Here is a 25622-nt window from a genome sequence, read left to right as displayed (position 1 = left end):
ATAAGCAGAATTTTTACTCAAGGTTAAAATACTTCCATTAATAACCTCAATATTAAACTATTTTAAACTAGTTTCAATGTCAATGCAAGCTTTCTATAAAATTACAATTGTCTTCTGGCTTTGTTAGAACAGTTGACTGCATAGTAGGGATGTATTGAACATTTTTGATACATGTAATAAATTACGTCATCAGATTATATCAGGTTTGAGTTCAGTTAATTGCAAGTGATGGCTAAGTATGCTGCAGTAAGTACAATACTGTGAGTAACTTACAAATATGCATAATAAACTAGGCCCAAACATGTGTAAACTCATCCTGTGCTGAACAACAAGATAAATAGGGTCTATTTACATTGTATTGGAGTTTCATTGTCTTATGTCATTGCCAAACTCTAGCAAGTTAGCCCACAATATACACTAGTCTAGTTCCTATACAGTATCGTTACGATTTATACCTTCACTGTGGTTAGACCACAGCTGGCACCCAGACTATCTGGATACCAACGTGGTTTCTAACTAAACCACTGCAGCATAGGGACTAGAGTAACTCTACTATAGTCACCTTGGGATAATAGATCTAGCCAACAAATAACTTCTTCTGAGTGACTTCTACAGCGTAAGCTAAATGATCATGAAAATGTATGGCTGGTTCGCAGAAAACATATAAAAAAGAAAACGTTTTCTCAGAACATATCTTAATTGAAATAATTGTTGTCTTTGCCATATCACCATATCACTACAAATATAGTCTAGTTCCTATACGGTATCGTAACAATTTACACCTCCAAACCATGTTTGCATCCTAGTTAAGTTCCTATATGGTAATATCGTTACAATTTACACCTGTAGGCTGTAGACCAAGTTGACATCCTTGTCTAGTTCCTATACAGTATTGTTACAATTTAACACCTCCAGACCACATTGGCATCCTAGTTAAGTTCCTATACGGTATCGTAAGAATTTACACCTCCAAACCACGTTGGCATCCTAGTTAAGTTCCTATACAGTATTGTTACGATTTAACACCTCTAGACTCGGCACATTGGCATCCTAGTTAAGTTCCTATACAGTATTGTTACGATTTAACACCTCTAGACTCGGCATGTTGGCATCCTAGTTTAGTTCCTATACGGTATTGTTACGATTTAACACCTCCAAACCACGTTGGCATCCTAGTTAAGTTCCTATACAGTATTGTTACGATTTAACACCTCTAGACTCGGCACATTGGCATCCTAGTTAAGTTCCTATACAGTATTGTTACGATTTAACACCTCTAGACTCGGCATGTTGGCATCCTAGTTTAGTTCCTATACGGTATTGTTACGATTTAACACCTCTAGACTCGGCACGTTGGCATCCTAGTTTAGTTCCTATACGGTATTGTTACGATTTAACACCTCTAGACTCGGCACATTGGCATCCTAGTTAAGTTCCTATACAGTATTGTTACGATTTAACACCTCTAGACTCGGCACATTGGCATCCTAGTTAAGTTCCTATACAGTATTGTTACGATTTAACACCTCTAGACTCGGCACGTTGGCATCCTAGTTTAGTTCCTATACGGTATTGTTACGATTTAACACCTCTAGACTCGGCACGTTGGCATCCTAGTTTAGTTCCTATACGGTATTGTTACGATTTAACACCTCTAGACTCGGCACGTTGGCATCCTAGTTTAGTTCCCATACAGTATTGTTACGATTTAACACCTCTAGACCACGTTGACATCCTAGTCTAGTTCCCATACAGTATTGTTACGATTTACACCTCCAGACCACATTGGCATCTAGACTACTCCAAATGCCGCTATTTCTAAATACTACTGTAAGTCCTAAGAATAACACAATCTGTACAAACATGTCACATTATTATGTCAGATAAGTTGCATATTTGGTAAAGAAAAGAAAGAATAACATTTGTGGAATTTAAGTTATAACATCTGGTAAATATTTATCACTTCTGAACATCAACATTTTTATCAGGATTTAAATGTTCAACTCTACAGTTTCAAAAATAAGACATTTTAGGGTTTCTTGTACCTCTGAAATCTTTGGTTTTCTGTTAGTGAAATTATTTTTGTGTTTTTCCTGAAGTTTAAAGTAATTTCCAAGGTTTCAAGCTCAGCATATAAGATATCGCATTTGTAGATAAAATCTTAAATGCAAGTTTTTGTTACCAAGTCACTGTTTGGTTTATCGTTTCTATCAAATCCTAAATACTATTGATTACTGTATTAGTCCAATCATCTCGACCTTTACAATAACATACCTGTCTGTCAGGGATTTCTCCATGGTACAGCTGACTGGATAATAGATAGTCTATTCTGTACCACCCAATGTGTGCCATCACAAAAGTCACCACTGCTAAAGTCACTCACCTACCTCATAAATGACCAGATTACAACACTTGTACAAATAAAGGTGTAGTATTTCTAGTAAAGACACAATGACTTGGTAATGCATGGCAACTAGACTGTTGTATGTTGAACTAGGGTGGGTTCATCATTTAAGGGGGAGGGAAGGAAGGAGGAAAGGGGAGGGATTCATTTGAATTGGTATCCATTATTTGGTATTATAATGGCATTTCAGAAAAGATACTGTGAATATTTGGTGGTATTATCTATAAAATGTTTATTTCAAATAAGTTATTTTTTATGATTTCTGGAAACTTGATTACTTCATTTGAGTGATAATAACTTTTAGTTTTGTTGGGGAAATCAATGATATTAAGAGAGTAAAGTTATTTATTTAAAATCAAAAGTTTACAAAAAAATTATTCCTCAGCTTGTCTGGACAAGCATATCAAGTTTTATGACAAAAAAGTTTTGGTAGTCAGTTGTGGACTATTTCTGTTAACTGGAGAATCAGTTTGATTGATTAACAGAAGGCAAAGTCAAATGTTGAATTTTGAATTACTTTTTTTCCATGGTATATTTTTGAAATCCAGTGTACAGTGTACTTGTTTTCGTTATCTTCTGACTGATTCCAAATCCAGTGTACAGTCAGTGTACTTGTTTTCTTTGTCGACTTGCCAATTTCTTGTCTCATGTCTGGAGGCTTAGTCTCCATGGATTTGATTCTCCTTCCAAACCAAAACCACAGATAGCCTCTAGACTAACCAATTCTTTGATTCAAGAATAGTTATGGAGTCACAGATTCAACCAGTAAACCTGTATGTTTCTAGAATAGTTTTCAACATGTCATTTTTGGCATGAATTAAAAATTGTTCAAAGTACTGTATATATTGTTGACAGGTTGTTATTGGTTAAAAAAAAATAAGTAAAAAAAAATGTTTTGTCATGAATGTGTACGGTTGGGAAAATTACTCTTTGCATAGTTTTGCCATAATGTTTGTTGCATCCTAAGAGTTTGGTTGATTCCCATATCTGAAGGAAGTGATGTTGTTGTTTGGTTGTTATTGGTTACCACGATAGTTTTGGTATCAGACTTAGTAGAGTCCTGTAATCAGTACCAAGTTGACAGTAAGGATTCACTGGGTCTTTTACTCTGATAAGACTACAGGTAATACTCAGCTTCAGGTGTTTGCACACCCTTTTTTGTTGGCAAGTGTGGAACCACTCAATTCCTTGATGAAATGTACACAAACAAGTCACATGACGTAGAGCAGGTATTGTTCATGTCCAATTTACCTACAGCATAGTTATTCTATAGCAAGAATGGAGAGTAACAATAATATTTAATTTGACAACTTTTTCACCATCCACTCCAATTAACTGTAAAGCTGTTCCGATTGAGTGACACCATTCAAAGTGATTGAGAAATGTATGCTCCTAACATCACCGACATCTCTGGTTGATTGGAAAATTCATTGGTTGTTTTGTCTGTGTGTATATACCATGTAATAGTAAAACTATTTTTCCTGATATTGGAATTTTGTCAACCATATAACACATGGTGGCTAACAATTAGATTTAATCACTATACATTATCAACTTACCCAGCATTACTTGGTCAATATTTGATGTGTCTAATACGAATATTGATGTTAGTTACCAAGTTCACTTGATTTCGTAAGACAGCCCATTCAGAAATTAGGGGTGGTCATCATTCTTAAAACTTTTTCAAACCAACATACAGCAAAGAAAACTATTCTATGAAATGCAGACATTTATTGAAGCATGTTGGCAACAATTCATTTACTGTGTAATGCAAGAAAATAGTTTGTGCAAAATTGTTTTAAACAATTTAGAGAATTGATACCCCTCGGATTATAATGGAGTGGTCTCCTTCTAGTGTTTGGAGCCACTTTGGTCATCTGCATTTCAATCCAACGGGGAAGTCTTAGGGACAACTAATTTGCCAAATCCATTGGTGTTATGAAGAAGACCGGTTATTTACCTGGGATAACTGTGGTATTGTTGTTGGAGAAGGATAGTACAGAGGTGTGAAGAACATAGAGTGAAGGGTGACAATAGGATTTCTACATCTTGTTTGTAAACTGTTCAATTCATTGATGTTTATCGTTGTTACTACTTGATCAGGATTGGCAAAACCTACTACTAGTACTAGACACTTATTTCATGTGATTGACAGAAATTTACCTTGTGTTGAACTCCAATGATATATACATATTATCATTATTAATGAAGAAACCTATATCGGTTATTGCGTGGTTCAAGAAATGAACAACTCAGCTGTATGTGTGAATATTGTTTGTTTGCAAGCGTGACTATAGAATTAATCTATTGCAATAACCATGCGGAGATAGTCCTGTCTTTATTAACTAAGTGAAGTATATGAACTGGAGATAAAAAGTCAATTTATAACACCTCTCTGAGTCTAAAGAACAGATACATGGTATAAAACTGTTGGGAGACACTTATGTTGATTTTATATATGTTGCTGTGTATCAGTGACCAGATTATGCCGGAGATTTAGATTTCACATTTGACATAGAAATTTATCTGGATATGAAATGATACATGTGACGTACAAATAACTTGACTGGTGGAACACATAAAATTGAGATCCAGTAAAGAAGAATTGAACTTTGCGACTTTTTTTCTCCCGTTGGTTGAAGTATTAAGGCCGATCTTGTAGTTGTGTGTATCCCTACTTGACAGTCTCAGATATTTCACACATCTCCTGATCATATTTGCTGATAGTGAAAATCACCAAGTTCAAGTGTACTTCACATTCCTACTGGATATATCTACTGTGTAATAGACTACTAAACTATGCAAGACAGAACAAGTAAACCCAAGTCGCCAACTAGGAGACCATTGTCACAGTCCTCGGTGGTCTCAAGTACAAGTACTTCAAGAAGCTCCAAGAAATCCAAAGCCAGATTGAGTTCAGCTGTACGCGTCATATCATCAGCTAGTATGTATCACTTAAACTGAATTTTAATTCATAATGAGTTGTGTAACTCAAAAGATTCAAATTCCAGGTTTAGTCTGTATAAAGGTATGACATTTGTGCAGCGCTATCAACCAGCACTCACACTGCTGTCAACCAGTGGTTTAAAAGCCTGATAAGGTTGAACAACATGACATATCTTGTAGTCTATTCCAGACTCTATGTCCTATTCACAAAGTAGTGTTTCTGCTCTGGGAGGAAACTCACTGCATTTTGTCAGCAGGCCGTTAATTTGTAATAAATGGCCATTTATACCTGTATATACTGCATACATGTAGGGGGTATTTGAGACCACAGGTACAGGTATATAATGCATACATGTAGGGGCTATTTGAGACAACGGCCACAGGTACATGTACAACCAAAACTATTCAGAATCATGTTCAAATTGTGATGAAGTAACTTTGTGAAATTGTTCTTTTTCTTCCATATGCACCAACTTAAAATAACTTGGTGAATGATATTTTATTCTGATTGTGTTGGCCAAGTGGCCAAGATGTTCTATAGAGTGTCTTTAAATGGTGCATGCAGGTCTCAGGCCATGGTGACCATGGTGATGTAGCGTGTGTTATCCAGTTGATATACCAGACAGAATGTAAACCAATTTACTTTACCACATCATGTCATGCTATAAGTCAAATGATGTGTATGTTTAGAGAATACCATACCAATCAGAGAAGTATCCATGAACTATATACAGATGATATCCTAGTCTATATTCAGACACAGATTATATTTTGTTGTATTCCTAAAAAAACCTTCTGAAAATGAAATATGTTTTTGGGTGCAAATACATAACCTATAACATACAATCTAACAGTCAGCATGTACATGTACAATGCACATACAGAACGCATGCTACTAACTGAGGATTCAAACACATAAAATATAATCTAGTGTCTGTACTATTTCCTCAAACACCCCCAAGTGGTTAACCAGGCGTCCGAGTTAGATGTTCCATCATTGAGGGTACTCATGAATGTTCATAGAAATGAAAGTCCGGTAGGTTAGAACAGTCATCTTGACTTCATGGAACGTCCAACGTATACCATGTTATGTTCAATTCTATAATCTCAAAATGAGATTTCAAAATGATATCATAGACTAAGGGTCTTGGATGTGACTCTGAGAAATGGTGAAACAGTCACCATAGTAACTATGCTAAACAACTTTGAACTGCTTGTGTGTTACAGCCTTTGTAAATCATTTGATCTATCAAGCTGATGAAAATGTTTGGTCAGTCACCCTAGTAATACAGTAGTTATAACAAGTTTGTTTATAATAATTTCACTTTAATGTTTAAAATTGAAATTCTTAGATTTGAATTAAGAAACACATGTCTTACCTGAACTGGTGATGTTCAACAACATGTCTATCACTCTTTACATCTGGTAAGTGTATAGGGCTGTTTTACACAAACTGAAAAATTCATATCTTAGTCCAACACAAAGTAAGGATGTAATCTTCGATATACCACAGATCTCAATGGTACTCACGGAAATTAGCAGTCTTTGCATGAAAGATGTACTTTTCTTTGTGCTAGGTAAGAAGAGCACATGGGCGAGACGACTTCCATACACCCACTAGATAAAATGAGATGTACATTACCATTGTTTTCAACTCATTCAATTTAGTGTTTAGAAGATATCAAAGTAGTCAGAAGATTCCAGAAACCAGCAAACATGTACACATAGTAGCAAACAGTCTGAGTCAGCTTTCCATCCAGCTTGTGAACATCTCACAGCACATACATGTACACCAATAGTTCAAGACTTTGGTCAAATAATCCATGTGAAAACATCCAGTGGGACCTATGAAACCAGTACAGCATCATTTTCATCCTGAGTGATTCACAATTTGGGAAACAGAATTTCACCACCTACATGTACAAATGTATAGGCACTCAGTCATTCGACTTCTTGACACCATGACTTCCACTCCACAATATACTACACGTGCATTACATGTTATATGCACTTTGTCCATCTTCTTGTGCTATTTTGACCCTCTAGCATGTAAAATGATCACAAGTACCGAGAATTTAGCCCCAAAAGATATCAGCGTGAAAATATTTCAGTGTCAACTTTCTGACAATAGTAAAGACGCTTGTCTATTGTCGAGGCCACTTTGTAATGTCCACTTACAGCAAAGGATAAACGTCATTAACGTTCTGTGTCTAGTTCTCTCTTTTGCATTGTGTTCTGTCAGTGTCATGTAATGCAATTTAAAACACACCAGCTAATTCAACATGACCAATTGAAAGCAATAGCAAACAGTAGACAGAATGAAACAATGCACTGCTACAGCAACTATATCTAAGAAGGCAAATGTCATTTCATTTTGCCTTTGGCACACTGATCGTGTTTATGCGAGCCACTCTGGAAAAATTATTGTTATATGGGTTTGTCATCCAGAAATGTATCAATTTTAACCATAAAACAAGTCAGAATTCCTGATAAAAAAATCTAGACCCAAATGTGGTTAAGGAATACCAATACTGTAGTTCTACTTATGATAACTTAAAACACTGTTCACTTTTTCAATGGGTAAACTTTTGGAGGTTATCGCCATCCATACAACGAAAAATCAACATTGTATGGCCTATAGATTGAGATTTACTTCAAATAGCAACTGCTGTTTTTAAACAATCATCATTAGCATGGTAGTCATTCCAATCTGACACATTTCAGTGTAATTTGTCAATGCCAGTAATTCCAAGGATTTGCTGCCGTGCTTATCCCGGATTTCATACGTTTTGACAGAAGATGGGGTCAAAAAGTGTGGCTTTTGGTCTCACAATGAAGATGAAACTCATGTGTAAGATATGAAAGTCCCAAGTTGTTTTCATGGCATTTTGGTTTTTCCCTTCTAGAGTGAAATTCTATGGAGGTAACATGTTACACATTTTGTACCAACTCCAAAATCTTTGTATTCAAAATCATGTATTTATTTCAGAGAAAGTTGTAAATTCTCTATAAATCTTGTAAAAAGTTGACTATATGGAAAAAAGCCAAAGTTATAAACCAGTGTTGAATTGAGAACATCACAAGTTAACAAAAATATGTATAAAATACATGTAACTATAAGTATGATGTTTGAATTCTAGGATACATGTAGCTCATGTTATTCCACAAAAAACAACATATTGCTTTTATTGGACCCAATTGACTGTGAATGAGGACAGGTTACATAGATGTCAAGTTCTAAATCTAACATCTTTCTCTATTTCTCTATCTACAGACAAGTTGAAGGGTGGCAAGAAAAGAGATGGCACTCCAGAAAAGGCAACCAGTCCTAACTTATCTCAGTCTCAGCTGGAAGAAGAGCAGGCCCCTCCTCCAAAACAGGTGATTGATGGAGAAGACATCCAGGCATTGGCAATTGATGTTGAAAAACTCAAAGAGGTGAGTCCAAGTATTGTATAATCAGACAGTATATCTTTAGTGATTTAGTTAGCCCATAACATAGTCTCAGAAATCCCTTGTTGGCTTTGCCTAACTCTCCTTCAAATTTATGACAAGTAATAGTAAGTTATTCCTATAATGAACAAAGTGATCAGAAAGTCTGTTTAGTTGTGCTCCTGGCATGGTCGTTTTTAATGCCATTTTTTCATATTTTGTAATTCACCCAGAAGAAAATTAGCACCAGAGAACTTGAAATTTGTATTTCACCTATTAATGGATATTTTGTTTGGTGATTATCCACAACTGAGAGGGAATTGTCAGTCAATTAAAAGTATTAAAATGTTTGTTTTGGTCATAGTAAATGGTATAGTATATTTACTCTACACTTGATATTGTATATTTAGTAATAAGAATAAATATTGATTGGAAGAAGAGTAGCACAAATGAATTATTATGCAAAAGAAGCTTTCCTTCAAAATTTAGTAGAAATTTGACAATCCACTCATACTATGTATAGTTTTCAAATTTCCGTAATGTTTAAATTAATAAGGTATGATACACTGAAAACGTTAGATGTACAACTAATAGTCATGCAGTGTTTGGTCGGTTTACAGGGAAATTAATTTTATATCTATTGCTTTCATGTGTAGGACAGAATCCCTTAATAGTTTGTACTGCATTAAAACAAAAATTAAAACCAGTGTTTTCATTAATTGTTTACTTCATATAATAGATTCACCAGCCAAAGCCACCATCAGCTGAGAGAAGACGAACACCTGTCAAGAAACCTGTGATGGTGAGGAAAACAAAACCCATGACAGAAGTAGAGAAACCTAAAACTAAACGTATTACCATAGCTAAACCTGCACCACCTGATGCACCATTGAAACCTGTAGAATACCCAGGTAAGATACCAAAAAATGATGCATTCTTTGTCTGTCTGTCTGTCTGTCTGTCTGTCTGTCTGTCTATCAGTCAGTCAGTCTGTCCATGTCTGTCTTTCTGTCTGTCTGTCTGTCTGTTTGTCTGTGTGTCTATCAGTCAGTCTGTCCATGTCTGTCTGTCTGTCTCTGTCAGTCAACCTGTATGTCTGTCTGTCAGTCAGTCAGTCTGTCCATGTCTGTCTGTCTGTCTCTATCAGTCAGTCTGTATGTCTGTCTATCAGTCAGTCAGTCAGTCAGTAAGTCAGTCAGTCAGTCTGTCTGTCTGTCTGTCAGTCAGTCAGTCTGTATGTCTGTCTGTTTGTCTATCAGTCAGTCAGTCTGTCCATCTGTCTTTCTGTCTCTTGCATTGAAAGACATATTTTTTCCATTGCATCATATTGCTTTCTGAAGAAAAACTAGGAGTACATGTAATGTAACCCACCCTTGGCCAAACAGTGGTTATTAATATCTGTTACAAGATAACACACTGATGAAGAAGTAGATTTTTGAGTAGCAGCATTTGAAAGAAAAGAAATATATATGAACTCATTACCTTTAATTGTGTTCAATAGATGGCACAGGTCCAAGATTTGATTTCCGTGGTAACGTGGTACCACACAGTATCTTGGGCAGTGTGGAAGAATTTAGAACAGAAGCTATGAGACAAGGCCATACAGAGGTAAGTCTAAAAAGGAGAAAAAAATATATTTTTGAAATAAAAATATAACAAATGTGCCACGAAGATTACAAGATTATATAAATATGCTTATTAATGTGAGAATGTATTACACCCCCACCCCCACCCCCAACCCCCACCCCCACCCCCACAATGCTGATGAGGTGTCGGTGAAAATTTGGGATTCACTACCAAAAATGTGTTTGACTTTCTATGAGTAGAAATTGCATGCGTGTATTATAATGTCCAATATGCTTATGTGAAATGTATTTGTGCACTTCTGAAATAATGGACATTACTATGTATGCTGTATTTTATTGGAGGAGTAAAGTTTGGCATTTGAGTGTTCACAAAGTAATAAGGCAACTGATAGACAATTAGTATAGTATCTGTACAGTGTGATGTTTCTGTTAGTAATTTCTGTGAGAATGTGTCAATACTAACATTTTATCTTCCTTCCCAATTCATCAGACATATCCAGAACAAAAGGAGATTGATGTACGCCCAAAGACACCTAGTGTCAAGTTTGAGAAGAAACGTCCGTCTGCTATACCACCTCAAAACCCACTCCTGGATGAAAACAACGCCTTGAAGAACTGGCAGCAGAAAATGATTGACAGAAAGAAACAACAGGGTTATATATCAAGTAAGTTGAATAAAGTCTTTAAAGTATTCATATGAGTATGTCTTTTATAATAATTACTGTATTCATCATGTAAAACACGAGTTATCATAATGTACAATGATTCTGTTCATCCATCTTGTTACCAGAACTTCTACAGAGAGCACCAGAGCATTTAGTAATGAACCAGGCAGAGGATTACCGTAAGATACAAGAAGAAAGGTATTTGATTGACAGATCTATACCAGCTGTGGATTATGGCAAGGGATGTAAGTATCTCATTGAGTTGTGTCTTAATTCTGCCGTGCTTTGAAGACTAGATATAATGTGTACAGTATTTTGAAGCTTTTGATTTCCCAAGCAGTAGCCAAAGCTTGTCTTCATGTACTTAATATTTCTTTAGATAAGAAGACTAGATATGCTATTTCAGTTGTTACTATGTTAGGTTTCCAGAGCAGATGAAGAATTTTTAATTTGAAATCCAAAAGCTGATTTCAGTGAGATGTTGATATAAGTTTATATTTGCAATGAGTTCTAGACTTGACAATCTGATTACACAATCTCAATCTGATTCTGATCTCAGGGTCTGTTGTTGACAATACAGTGGAAATCCAACAATCTGATATGCAGTCAGGTAAAAAAAATCTAGTAATCTGATTATCAATCTGAATCTGATTCCAACCACAGATCGTGTTGGCAGTGAGTTCTGGAAGCAAGTGGAAAAGATAGGAGATGACCTCACTGGTGTACAAATGACCCTGAAACAGTCTGAGAGGGGCTACCCTCCTCCTATTGAACATGTAGGTAATCCTACCATCGTACAACAAGAGAAAGGTACAACTTGGCAGACTGGTAGATCCACACCTATCAACTATCCATGGAAACGATCTCAGTATCTACATCAGAGAAAACAACAGATCCAGGAAGTCATGGAGGAGTTGGACCCATATAAACCAGTAAGTGAAAATGAATTTCAAAGTTGTTTGTTTGTTTGTTTGTTGTTGTTGTTGTTGTTGTTGTTGTTGTTGTTGTTTGGGTTTTTTTGTGTTTTTAATATCAAAATTTGTACAAAGAGTTCTGTCAATTACAGATATTTCCATATACTGTGATAGTGTAAAAAAAATAATTCTTTTCAGAGGGGGTTTGATATTTACGTCGCAGTTTTAGAATTTTGAAACCATAACTTCTTGCCTAGAACAGTTAAATTTTACGACATATAAGGAAGTAAACAAATGTACAGTCACATGTTGGTAGTGCAAATTAATTTCAATAACTTGGAACATCAATATCTGAAGTCTCCAAGGGTTTTATAATAAGGTGTTAAGTATTGATTTGATGGCTTTGAAATTTCATCATTTTGAATCTGTAGTTCTAAGGTGTGAAATTTTAACCCACACAATATAGAAAACTACAGTATTTCTTTCAGGTTATATAGTTACCATGCCATGGAGGACGCTGTTGGTGACCCAAACTCTAGTGTCACTCTCTATCACTAGCGGGCGCTATCCACTAACAAGCTGTGTTTATCATAATCCCTGTCTTTTTTTCTTTGTCAGGATCTTGACTATCTGCAGATTGTTGGCAGTAACAAACCAGTGAGATCTGACAAAGATGATGAGAGAGAATCATTACAAGATGCTACTATACCTGAAGTACCAGACGATATTGATTCCTTGTAAGTTTGTCAGAATTCTTTATGTCCCAGTTACAGAATTGGTACAATTTGTAATACTTGTGGTTAAATAATTTGATTGATGGTAAAACTTACAGACACGTGTCAAATTAGGATTAATATTTTAGGTATGAAAAACAGTTGTCTGGCAGAGCTGTAGAAAAATTGGTCCTGAACAAAAGAATGCTCCTATGTAATCCTTATGGCTTCACTGTTAGATAAAATGAATGTAATAACCAGGGATTTAAATATAGCCTTTTAAAGGCACAGTTCAGATTAAGATTACAAATTTAGGTGTACAAAATAGTTGCCTTGCAGAACTGTAGAACATTTTGGTCCTAAAAGAAAGAATGAGGCTATCTAATCCTTTAAGGGGTGGCACTGATATTACAAGAGAATATAGGATTTAAAAATTTTGCTTTTATAAAGCATTTGTGTTTAGATGATGGCAAACTTTTCAAATTCATTATGATTACATAATTCGAAAGTATATGTTATACAAGAACATAAAATCATTTGTTTTCCTTAACCTATACTATAGTTACTTTATTGTGACAGTATACATCAAATCTAAATATTTTAATTGTTCCTAATCTTAAGTACAAAGTCAAAACTTTTGAACATATCAAAGATATTGCGGAAGATATTGTCACTAACTATGATCCATATACCATGTCTTTAAAAGGTAGTGTCTTCTTTTGACAAATGCATTTTTTTCAAATTTGTAGGGATCCATTCAAAGACCAGCCTGATATTCCACAACCTGTGATGGGTCCAGCTTTGTTATTTGATGGCCATCCTGCTAGATGGACTGGGGATAGTTACACTCATAAAAATGATATTGGACATTGTGCTAGGGTGACTTTTGAAGCTTTTGCTGGTGAAAGAACCACTTCATTCCTAGAGTTGGTTAATGATGGTACAACTACTATATACTATGATTGGAAAGTAAGTGAGACTATTATAACTGTGATGTCAATGTTTTACGGTTGTTGCTAATTTTTGTAATTGGAGCTGTTGTACAAAAATGGGAGATTATTCAATGTTGAGTCTGTCTGTCTGTCTGTCTGTCTGTTTACAGTATCCTTTTTGGCTCTTTCTTTACATGTAATTGTTTGACTTGCATTGTTTCAATGTCAATCAGTCTGTGTGCCTCTTTCTTTTTCTTTCTCTTAGTCACTCTCTTAATTTGTTTGTCTGTCTTTCTGTACATTTATCTGTTGAATTGTCTCCTCACTGTCTGTCTGTCTGTCCGTCTGTCCATTTACATTTCTCTGTGTAAGATATGAACATCATGTCTTGTTTCTAGAAGACCTGCTGTTAGTTGATTCATACATCTTAACACCAAGAGATTCTAATAAGTTTTTCATACTTTTTTTCAGTTGATTCCCAAGTCCAACCCATTGGAAACCATACTGAGTGGCAATGTACAGCGGTTCTATTTCAACACCAGCAGTGGTGTGTTACTACCAGGAGATACCCTTAAATTCCCCTTTGTCTTCAAGTCTCCCAATGCAGGTATCTTTACAGAAACCTGGCAGCTCATCACAAGACCTGCTTTGAATGGTGGCTCTGCCTTACAAGTCACTATGAGAGCAGTTGCACTGCAGGAAGATAAAAACAAGAAGATCAGAAATGAAATCGAGGTAAGAATTTGCTATTTCCATAACCTCTTTGAAATGAAATCGATGTGAGAATTGCCGGTAGTTGTTTTCATGACCTCTGTGAAATGAAATCGAGGCGAGAATTTGCTATTTCCACGACCTCTGTGTGCTCCACATACAGGCATGCCAAGAGGTACACATTAAAAAAAGATTAAAACAATCCAAACAAGAATTTTATATCTATCAATAACTTAGCTTGCCTTGAGACAAAAACTGCCAGTTTTTGAGATAAATTGACATTTTTTATCAACTTTTCTGTCGTTTTATATATATTTTTATATCAATTTATTGTTGTTGACATATGTAATATTCATATTGAACGTTGGTTTCAGCGTGAGTTGTCTCATAAACAAGCTGAGATGACAATTAGAAGAATTGTTGATGACTTGGTAGAAGGCATACGTACACCAGACAGGGCTAGATCTCCAGTGGATGCTTACATTACTGATGAAGAAGTGTTTGAAAGGTTGAACCCAGGGGTAAGTGTAGTCTATAGATCATTCTGATTGGCTGGAGAACAAAATTTGCATGTTGTTTGGCCAATAGTATTGATGGAGAAGTATTTGAATGGCTGCAGCCAGGTGTAAGTGTTGTCTATATGTGGATCATTCCGATTGGCTAGCGAACAAAATTTACATGTTGATTGGCCAATAGTATTAATGAAGAAATATTTGAATGGCTGCATTCGGGGTAAAAGTGTTGTCAATATGCCTTTGTACGCAGGTTTTACTGCACATATCGTTCACGCAATATTATTGTTTTGATCTGACAGATGCATTACACCAATGAGGTTGTATCTGAGCTAAGACAACTCTACCTGGAACAATTTGATGAAGAAGAACGTGAAGGCAAAGAGTGGGACCTGTCTATTGATAACATGAAGAAGGAGTTCTTGGAAGTTGAGGATGATGAAAAACGAGAGGATATCTTGATGAGAATGAACACAGCAGCCATGGCATTGAGATTCCCTCCTATGACTCCTGTACAACAACAAATGTATAAAGTGGCGTAAGTATAACATAATGTATTAAAACCTAGATATTTTCACTACTACGAAATTTGGCAATTTTATAGTCTTCAACTAGTTCTCAAAGACCAATTTCCTCTAATTACCAGACTGATACATTGTGTTCATGCGCAAGAAGACATTTTATTCATTACTTATTTTCATGTTTTTGTTTTCCAGTGAAATTCATGAAAATAAGTCTAATTTCAAGGTTTACAAGTACCATTTCTACACACTTGGACAAGTTAACATCAATTTATTGAAAGCAAACTTTTCTTTTCTTTTTACTACTGAATTCTGATTTTTTTCTTCAAACTCATAAAGTACACTATTGTTAAGGTGTTATCATATTGTTATATTACAATTAATGAAACTACATATTATTAAATTGCTAATTTTCAGTTACCAGTGTTGGCTAGAGTCAGTGGACTGTGTAGTTGGTCAGTCTATGCTATTACGTAATGCTTTAGGTATAGATGAAAAAGAAGATGTGTATCCAGAGACAGAAACAAGTAAGTTTACTTTCAATCCATGGCTGCCGTCACCCCTATCTCATGGTCCTTGTGGTGGTACTCTATATCCCTTGTTTGCATGCTGTTTGGTTTTTGGTTTTTGCACGACATTTATATATGTGTTTGTGGAGGATATTCACATAATGAATCTGCGGAATCTTTTTTTCTGATTATAAATGTGACTGCACCAGAAGGAAGTATGCAATGATAATGAAAATTGTTAAAGATAAAACGTAGTGAAAGTACTAAAGTCTTCAAAATTCAAGTTTAAAAAAAGTCTGAATGAATAGTTCAGATATAAAGTGAACATTGGTGGGGATCTAAAGATCTTTATGGTTATGACCTTCTGGGTATGTTGTATTTATAGCAGAACTGATGTCATTAAAACCAAAACTGATTAATTTTGATTAAACTACCTAAAATAATATGGTACTGCAAGTAGATTATTAATCAGATTTTGTTTTATCGTCATTTAAACGGAAATTATAGTTTGATTTTTAAAAAAAGGAAGAACAATGCATATCATTATGTAAGGAATATTGAAAATTATTGAATAAAAGGAAACTGAATGTACATGTAACTTACTAACTATGAAGGAAATCATTGAATTTTCAGAAAAACATCACAAGATAAAATAACTGTATGTTAATGTGACAGACACATTCTAGACTTTATGTCAATATCCTCTAATTTCTGCATGTTGTGTTTCATCTTTTTCATTAATTTTTGGGATTTTCTGTCCTTCATTCTTCAAAAGTTTCGAGAACATCCCTCCATGAACTTTGGTCCCAAACTTGTAAGATTAGCCCGACCCAATCCTTGACCCCAATCTCCCATGAATTGATTTCCCAGTGCAGTATCAAACATTTATAGTTTGATCACCTCCATGTTTATTGTGTTCCCAGAGTTATTTTTAGTTTAAGCCATAGCATGTTGGCTGATTTCATTACTTCATTGGTGATAGGTTAGTGTTTATTAGGTAACCGTTAGTAACCATTCCAATGTATTTATGTATTTATGTATTTTCTTTCTCCTCATAAAATCAATGTGTTACCCGTGCCATCAACAGTCTTGGCCGTATTAGAAGCCATGAGAGGTATAGTCATCAACAAAAGTTTCCACAAAAAAAATTGGTGCACTTCTCTAACTGTTATATGGAACTTTGGACTTCATCCTCGTTTTTCAACAAACAGCAGCATATCATAAAAAAAAACTAACGCATGGAGTTTAGATACTTGAGTTTGAGGTGTCGCATTGTAAAACTGACAATCATCATGAATTATCATTATTTACAGTTTAAACATCATTAAAATTGTAGTTTGAGGTGTTGCTTGGCAAATTTGTAAATATCACAGCCAGTGTGAAGCTATTAATCGAAATGCTTGCCGATAAACAAGTAATATTGCAAACTTATCTGGCAGCAAAGTGTTTTAATAAAATAATTGCAATAGCTAGAGTGAACCCTGCCTCCCTGCAGTGCTTTCCAGCATGTCACTAAGTTTTAGCTTGTAGTTTTCTAAATACCATTATTTCAAATCCCTGAACATTCCCATACTATCAACCCATCCATGCCTGTCAACCCAGTCTGTATATCCACTACTCACCCATGCCTATCAACACATCCGTGGTACCCATCCTATATCCATCTATCCCTATCAACCCAATCTGTACCCATGTGGCACCCATTCCTATCAACCCATCCGTTTACATGGTACCCATCCTATCCTATATCCATCTATACCCATTACCCCAATCTGTATATCCAGTACCCACCCATGCCTATCAACCCATCCATTTATATGGTACCCATCCTATATCCATCTATACCTATCAACCCCTATCTGTACCCATGTGTCACCCATGCCCATTAACCCAATCTGTATATCCAGTACTCACCCATGCCTACTATCAACCCATCCCTTTACCTGGTACCCATCCTACACATGTATATCCATCTATACCTATTAATCCAATTTGCATCATACCCAGTACCCATGCCCATCAACCCATGTGTATACCTGGTACCCATTTTTCTACTTGTCTGTCCCTTAAAAAATGAATTCATCAACCCACCCAATACCCATCCCACCTATTCAACAAATACCCCATGTAAACCTTCTGTATGAGTTAAATCCACCCTGATCTTTCACATGTCCACCTTTTAGGCCATTAGTGCCATTATTCAAACACCCTTCAAAAACTAAATAATCCAAGCTTCAATGCATTTCCATACCTAACCCCAAATCCAAGCTTTTTTTGCCTTAACAACCACTTTGTTTCCTACCACTATTTAATACAATTTTGCAACTGCACGTTTTTGCTTTTCTGTGTTTGTGTGCACGAATAACAATCATAACATGGCTGCGGTTTGGTTGAATTCAAGGACTCGTCCTCAGTGTCCATGTAACAGGTCTGCACAAAAATTTACTTGTACTCACAATGACTGACAATCTCAGCTAACCTTTTGTCTAATACCTAGAAACAATAGATCTGGTCAATCTCAGCTAACTTTTGGTCTAAGATCAACAGAATCTGATCTACTTGTTGAACAGTCTAACATTGGAATTGACTTGTACATACTGTATCTTATACAACCAACACTAATACTATAATATACTCAACTGTTGGCTAATGTTACTATGTTGCAGTACAGTGTGTTACAGTATGAATTCAGTGCTGCAGTACAGTGTGTTGCAGCATGAATTCAGTGTTACAGTATGAATTCAGTACTGCATTATACTGTGTTGCAGTATGTATGCCATGCTGCAGTGCAGTGTGTTGCAGTATGACTTCAGCGCTGCAGTGTATTATGTTGCTGTGTGAATTCAGTGCTGCGGTATTGAGTTTTTTGGACTCAGTGCTGCATCATGTATGTGAAATTGTGTCACATGACTGCAACAGATCACAAGAATGAGTTTATGATTGATGGTATCACAAAATTAGCACATCTTATCCTCACAATGTCAGTGTCAAACATGAAAATAACTAAACCTATTTTAGTAGTCATTATCTAAAAAAAAATTCAGACCATTATACGATACTGGTATCTGTCATCATTACATTCACCCATCCTGTCCACTGGAGAGAGTTGGGACAAATACTGATTAAAATATGCTATCTACATCTCATATCCTCCATATTTTGTCTACATGTTTTCAGAAAAGTTGGCAAAGTTTACAGACAGCATAGTACTATGTAGACTGAAAAATCCAGTCTTAGTTTCTGTTTATGTAATTCAAGCTCCAACTTGACCTTAAGGTAGATAAGCAGAAACAAGAACTTGAATCTTTCTGTCTAAGTGTTGAGTTGAAATGAAATGCAATGAATATGTTAATTTGTTTCTAAATTATTCAATGTTTGACCCTTGACATGCATGATTCTCTTCCAAGATAGACATAAAATATTCTAAACATTCTAATCTGTTAGTAGACTGGGAGATTGAAAGTCATTTAACATTCCTTAGAATGCCATGCAAGTGTAAGCCTGGAATGCGAATGGGGTTTTGAATTCGTCGTAGATGGGGAAATCAAAATCCAAATTCACCAGCATACTAGGCTATGCAAGTGTCGACACTACCTTGGCACTGCCAGCACAGGCACAAGGCAAGTGCAGGCACATTGCTAGTACATGCACAATTACAAGCATTTTTAACCAATGAATGAAATTTGTATATTTTCCTTTTATATCCTGGCCATTGTTTCGTAAAAGTTAAAGAATATGTTTATTTGGTGCACATTAAAAAAAAAGGTACACCTGATTCTCAAAATTGTGTAGAGATGCTAGGAACCTTGGCTTGTATATGTCGGGAGTGTTTTAGAAAATTACTAGGCATAAAGGTTGTTTAACTGTATGTGGTATTCTAAGGATGAAAGATGTTCAGTGTGTATAATGTATGTTTGGATGACTGTATGTATGACTTTCTTGTGACCAACTCACAATTAAACCAAACCATATTTCATTAATCTGCATCCTTTCATCATATCATATTTGTTCATATCATATATTTTAATACACATGACAACAATTTTGTGTTTGCTATAAGAAAATTATAAAATGGTTTGTTTTCAATTACAATTTAATTTCTTTGATACTACCCCATCGCATGCTATCTATTATAGGAAAGCGTCATCATGAACGAAGTAAGTCTGTGTGAAGTGATCCCCCGACCCCCCATCAACTACACTTGCATGATAAAGTCCCCTCTGCTTATGTTTTTGAACGGTCTCTTCTTAAGACTGTTTGTTTATATCATTTTATTCAATTTTGATTTTTAGTCTGAAAAAAGAAGTTTAGTTATTTTTTTGTATTTTTTACCAATTTCCAGTTTAATTTGAACATCAATAATTTTGTAGACTTTTTATTTTTATTACTATTATCTTTTCATTCATTTTTTTGATTCATTTCATTAGATTCTTTTACATGTCACTCCTAAAAATATCATTTCATTTGTAGTCATCTGATTCTAATGCATTTTTTGCCAAAGAAAGACTAAAAGTATCATTTCATTTGCAGTTGTCTGATTCTAATGCATTTTTCTTGCCAAAGAAAGACTAAAAGTATCATTTCATTTGCAGTTGTCTGATTCTATTGCATTTTTTTTTTAAAAAGACAAAAAGTATCAATTCATTTGTCGTTACCTGATTCTAATGCATTTTTCTTGCCAAAGAAAGACTAAAAATATCATTTCATTTGCAGTTGTCTGATTCTATTGCATTTAAAAAAAAAAAAATAAAAAAAAATATCAATTCATTTGCAGTTCCCCAATTCTAGTGCTTTTTTTCTTTGCCAAAAAAGACAGCCTCGGACTAATATAAATTGTCTGATTCTAATACAAGTTCATTTGCTAAAAAAGCCTTTAGCTATCATTCATTTGCAATAACTTATTTGGATACATTTTTTCTTGAAAAAAAAGCTTACAACTATCATATCATTTGCAGCTATCTGAAAATCTCATTTCAAGCTTCACTTTGCCTTTTTTTTCTCCTTCCCATCTCTTATCAATTTAGGAGTTGCATCTGGTAAACGTAGCGTGGACTCTGCAGGTTGAAAACATGTCACACTAGAAATGCTGTGATTTTATGTCATTTTTTGCCCCTTCTGTTGATAAAATGATTTGTTTGCATGAGTTTACTTGCACGTGAAGAAATTGCAGTTTGTGTCGTGTGCACACTGCTTGGTGATTGTGTCTGCATCCATCTACATCATGTTTGTCAAAATGTTTGTCAAAAACCAAAATTTTATGTTTGTTTTAATATTTCTTTGTGTTTTGTTTATCAGTGGTTTGAACTTTGCTTTATTTATGTTGAGTTGTAACTGTTTGATTTGATTCATAAAATCATCCCTATGAAATCATATATGATATAATACATTCATAATCAATAATGTTACTCTTGGTCTAAATCATAATGCAACCTAATAACACAGACCACTTCCTGCTACATACTGCTAATGAAAATTGAACAAAAAATGCAAAAAATTACCATCACAGTCTTTTAATTTGAGAAATATCGATATCCCCCCTCCCCAATCAGTTATGTTCAATCCATTTCACTCTATTCCAGTGATCACTACAACATATTTCAACCCATTCAATAGATCATTGCAACCTATTTCAAGTTTCAGTCCATTTAAAAACAATCACTGCAACCAATTCCAACACATTTAAGAGGCAATTACTGCAAGCTATTTCAACTCATTTAAGAGGCAATTACTGCAACCTATTTCAACTCATTTAAGAGGCAATTACTGCAACCTATTTCAACTCATTTAAAGATAACTGCAATCCATGTAAGCCTATTGAAGAGATCACTGCTACGTATTTTAATGAAGTAAAAAATACAGCTGCAACCTATTTCACCCATGCTACCCTTTAGCAATTAACCCATTATACCCACATTTTTTCATTTTCCATAGTCACATCCCAAACTAATCCACTAACCCATGTTCCTTTCATTTTCCGTTTTTATTTTCATCCTCTACACCACACCTAATATTGAACCAGGGGGTAAAAGTTCACAGAAAAGTAAGTCGGGTATCTGTGACACAAACCAGAACAGCTGTTAGAATCCAGCATACCATAGATCTCACCCCTGCAATCAGAAATTGGAATGATCCAACTAAAGAACATTATTTGGACCATTCCAAATTCTAGATGCCGTACAGTTCCTCAAGTTTATCATGTCTTCAAGAAAAGCCAACAAGATAAAAAGAAAATGTCATCATGTCCTATAAATTTCCAAATAAGAAACTGCTGTTGACACTTAAAACTGTTCATTCTAGAAGAAAGTCTAGCCCATAACTTAGAAAATGCAGGAGGGTGTGAAGAAACAGCCGTATTTAGTGCTGAGAAAGAGATTTGCATTTTTTTTCTCCATTACAGCTGTTCTGGCGTATGTTTGATGTGTGTGTGTGAATGTGTATGTATCTGGTTTACAACAAGCAACTCACAAACATATACATAAACCTGTAATAAAGTTAACTTACTCATTCTAATATTATCATGTGAATATTTCCCTGTTTTACATACATTTGCTAAATTATTTCTGTGATTGGTTTTTAGACATTAAAATACCAACTACAGTAATGTTTTAGTAACGTTCGTTATATAAATACATGATTTGTAACGTCAAGGAAATGTTTTCATAATCTACACTTTAATATTTAGTTTACCAAAAATGAGCAGTCTATAAACCTGGAAAGTAAATCGTAATAGAAACTAATAAAGATGTTACAATCTGTAGGTGAACCCAAGAAAAAGAAGAAAGAGCATAAAGAAGAAGATCCTAAAAAAGATAAGAAAGATGGCGGAAAGAAAGGAAAGAAAGATGTAAGAAAACAGTTATTTATTTACCTTTTTGATATCAGACACAAATTTATAAAATCTTGTACATACATTTAGATTTCAGTGTGTTTGTAACAATTTACTTGAATCAGAATAATGGGTAATCTTCCTGTACTGACCAGAACTTGATGCTTCCAACTGTGTTCACCCTTCCAGCTGTGTTCTGGATGGCCAGTACTGATATTTCTGACCTTGTTCTGGCCAGTACTAATACTTCCAACCGTGTTCTGGTCAATACTGATTCTTCCAACCGTGTTCTGGATGGTCAGTACTGATATTTCCAACCGTGTTCTGGTCAGTACTGATTCTTCCAACCGTGTTCTGGATGGTCAGTACTGATTCTTCCAACCGTGTTCTGGTCAATACTGATTCTTCCAACCGTGTTCTGGATGGTCAGTACTAATATTTCCAACCGTGTTCTGGTCAGTACTGATTCTTCCAACCGTGTTCTGGATGGTCAGTACTGATATTTCCAACCGTGTTCTGGTCAGTACTGATTCTTCCAACCGTGTTCTGGATGGTCAGTACTGATATTTCCAACCGTGTTCTGGTCAGTACTGATTCTTCCAACCGTGTTCTGGATGGCCAGTACTGATTCTTCCAACCATGTTCTGGATGGTCAGTACTGATATTTCCAACCGTGTTCTGGTCAGTACTGATTCTTCCAACCGTGTTCTGGATGGTCAGTACTGATTCTTCCAACCTTGTTCTGGATGGTCAGTACTGATATTTCCGACCACTGATACTCCCGACCGTGTTCTGGCCAGTACTAATACTTCCACCCATGTTGCTGTAAATTACATAGTTGCTTGTGAACCACAATTTACAAATTTTATCATGAAATAATCGACATTAAACTCAAGGACTATTAATATTAATGAATGAAATAATCTGTTATATTTTTTATATTTTTTCTTCCAGGAAAAGGAAAAAGATAGACCTAAAAGTAAAAGTAAAGGTGGAAAGCAGTCACGTACAGCACCAACACCCACACAGACAGCCAGTGTAAAGGAGTTAACAACACCAACCAGTGAAAGACAAGATTTAAGAAGTCCACTATTCCAAGCTGGTGGTGTGACTCCGTACTCAGAGAGTGGTGATCCTGTACTGGATAACAAATATAGAACTAAACTATACGTCCAAGTAAGTTTTATGGACATCACACAAGTCATGCTATTTGCCATATTTGGTCAATATAGATCACACAAGTCATGCTATTTGCCATATTTGGTTAGGTCAGTCACTCAAGCTATTTGCCATATTTGGTCAATATAGATCACACAAGTCATGCTATTTGCCATATTTGGTTAGGTTGGTCACTCAGGCTATTTGCTATATTGGGTCAATATAGATCACACAAGTCATGCTATTTGCCATATTTGGTTAGGTTGGTCACTCAGGCTATTTGCCATATTTGGTCAATATAGATCACACAAGTCATGCTATTTGCCATATTTGGTTAGGTCAGTCACTCAGGCTATTTGCCATATTTGGTCAATATAGATCACACAAGTCATGCTATCTGCCATATTTGGTTCTGCTACTTCCCATATTTGGTCAATATAGATAACTCATTTCATATTATTTGCCATATTTGGTCAAAATAGATAACTCATTTCATATTATTTGCCATATTTGGTCAACATGGATCACCCATTGTCAATTCTTGACATTTGGTAACTATTATCACTGCTAAATAATATTTATTTCTTTGAATTGTTCTTTCTAGGTGTATGGTTTACTGGGTGACATGGTCGAGAAAATGGTCTCCATCTTTGAAGACATAAAACATCATGAGGAAGAAAAAGCTTTAACAGGAAATAAATGACAAATATAAAAACACTTTTTAAAATTTTCGTTCCATGTTTATATAAATTTACTTGTTATATAATGTTATTATGAACTACAAGTCATAACCGTCCAATATATATTAACATAATAATATTATTTCTACATCTCTCCACCCATTTGAAATGTCATCTGTATATTTGACCTCTGTGACCTTTCATCTGTATATTTGAAATTTGACCTAATTATTTTGTAAATATCTAGCTTGATATTGATATGAATAACTCTTGAATTTAATTAAACTTTGTGAATGAGAATTGAAACTGCAAATTTCTGGGCATTTTCCTGTGCAATTTCCATAAAGACATTTAAAACTTTGAAAAATGGCAGAATTTGTAAACAATTTGTTCATCATTTTTACAAGCACTTTCAGGCAGGAACTCTTTTTCACCAGGACAGATTTACATGTTAATGTTTAATCTCTTTTGGACAGTGTCCCTTCATGCCATAAGACAGTTAACCTGTTATGCCACTAGAGGGCGCACTTTGACATATACCTTTCTTCAGTGCTGATGATGAAAGTTTCATAGGCTACGGGCTACTTCACAACTCGGTAGTTCTTTTATAATTGCAATTGTAATATGTCGTGGATCTTGTAATAAAACACACTCTTTTTATTGAATGTACACTGTGTTCTGCCTTCCAGCTTATTCTCTCTAAGAGTCTATCAATAACATGCTGTAAAGTCTACTCGTTGCACCTGGAACATTTCTAGAAACTGATTAGTTTATAGAATTCTCGCAAACCAGAGCTATTATTTCTTCAAAATAAGTAGGGACTGGCTCGTTAAGAACGGTACCATAAAACGGTCGTGGTTTGTGACGATGGTTTATAGATATAACGATTTTATTGTAATATCATACCGTGGCACCCTGAATCACCAGTAGTTGAATTGAATTTTTGGTGTCTGCACCCAGATATCAGCTCTCCCCCTCCCCCAGTGAATTATGATTGCAACTTTAAAGATAAAATAGAACTCTAATTGACGTGTACAATGTATAATTATTGATATTTTAACAATTTTCAGTGAATATATTAGTTGTCTGGTCAAAAAAACTACTACCCCAGTT

At 35.2% G+C, this 25622-nt stretch overlaps 1 protein-coding gene across 6 annotated transcripts in view; it reads left to right on the top strand.

Annotated features, from left to right (window-relative positions):
• The window catches only part of LOC144447061 (MYCBP-associated protein-like), a 48810-nt gene extending 23632 nt beyond the window's left edge, over positions 1 to 25178 (top strand). For 3 of the 6 annotated variants that reach the window (XM_078136952.1, XM_078136951.1, XM_078136947.1), the window contains exons 2-18: positions 8625 to 8788; positions 9522 to 9693; positions 10284 to 10390; positions 10859 to 11033; positions 11159 to 11278; positions 11697 to 11965; positions 12566 to 12684; positions 13410 to 13629; positions 14064 to 14327; positions 14678 to 14824; positions 15118 to 15353; positions 15754 to 15863; positions 16933 to 16959; positions 19982 to 20002; positions 22604 to 22689; positions 23626 to 23847; positions 24434 to 25178. In XM_078136952.1, the coding sequence (XP_077993078.1) occupies positions 8625 to 8788; positions 9522 to 9693; positions 10284 to 10390; positions 10859 to 11033; positions 11159 to 11278; positions 11697 to 11965; positions 12566 to 12684; positions 13410 to 13629; positions 14064 to 14327; positions 14678 to 14824; positions 15118 to 15353; positions 15754 to 15863; positions 16933 to 16959; positions 19982 to 20002; positions 22604 to 22689; positions 23626 to 23847; positions 24434 to 24532 (2558 nt within the window). In that variant the 3' untranslated portion in view covers positions 24533 to 25178. Of the gene's footprint in view, positions 1 to 8624; positions 8789 to 9521; positions 9694 to 10283; positions 10391 to 10858; positions 11034 to 11158; positions 11279 to 11696; positions 11966 to 12565; positions 12685 to 13409; positions 13630 to 14063; positions 14328 to 14677; positions 14825 to 15117; positions 15354 to 15753; positions 15864 to 16932; positions 16960 to 19981; positions 20003 to 20869; positions 20906 to 21864; positions 21886 to 22603; positions 22690 to 23625; positions 23848 to 24433 lie in introns of all 6 variants that reach the window. The other 3 variants (XM_078136949.1, XM_078136948.1, XM_078136950.1) reach the window with 3 other exon arrangements.
• Positions 25179 to 25622: the final 444 nt, after the last annotated feature.

The sequence above is a fragment of the Glandiceps talaboti genome, chromosome 16, assembly GCF_964340395.1.
Source record: "Glandiceps talaboti chromosome 16, keGlaTala1.1, whole genome shotgun sequence".
NCBI lineage: Eukaryota > Metazoa > Hemichordata > Enteropneusta > Spengelidae > Glandiceps > Glandiceps talaboti.
Note: the sequence above shows the minus strand (reverse complement) of the source record. Positions and strands in the feature narration are given on the sequence as shown.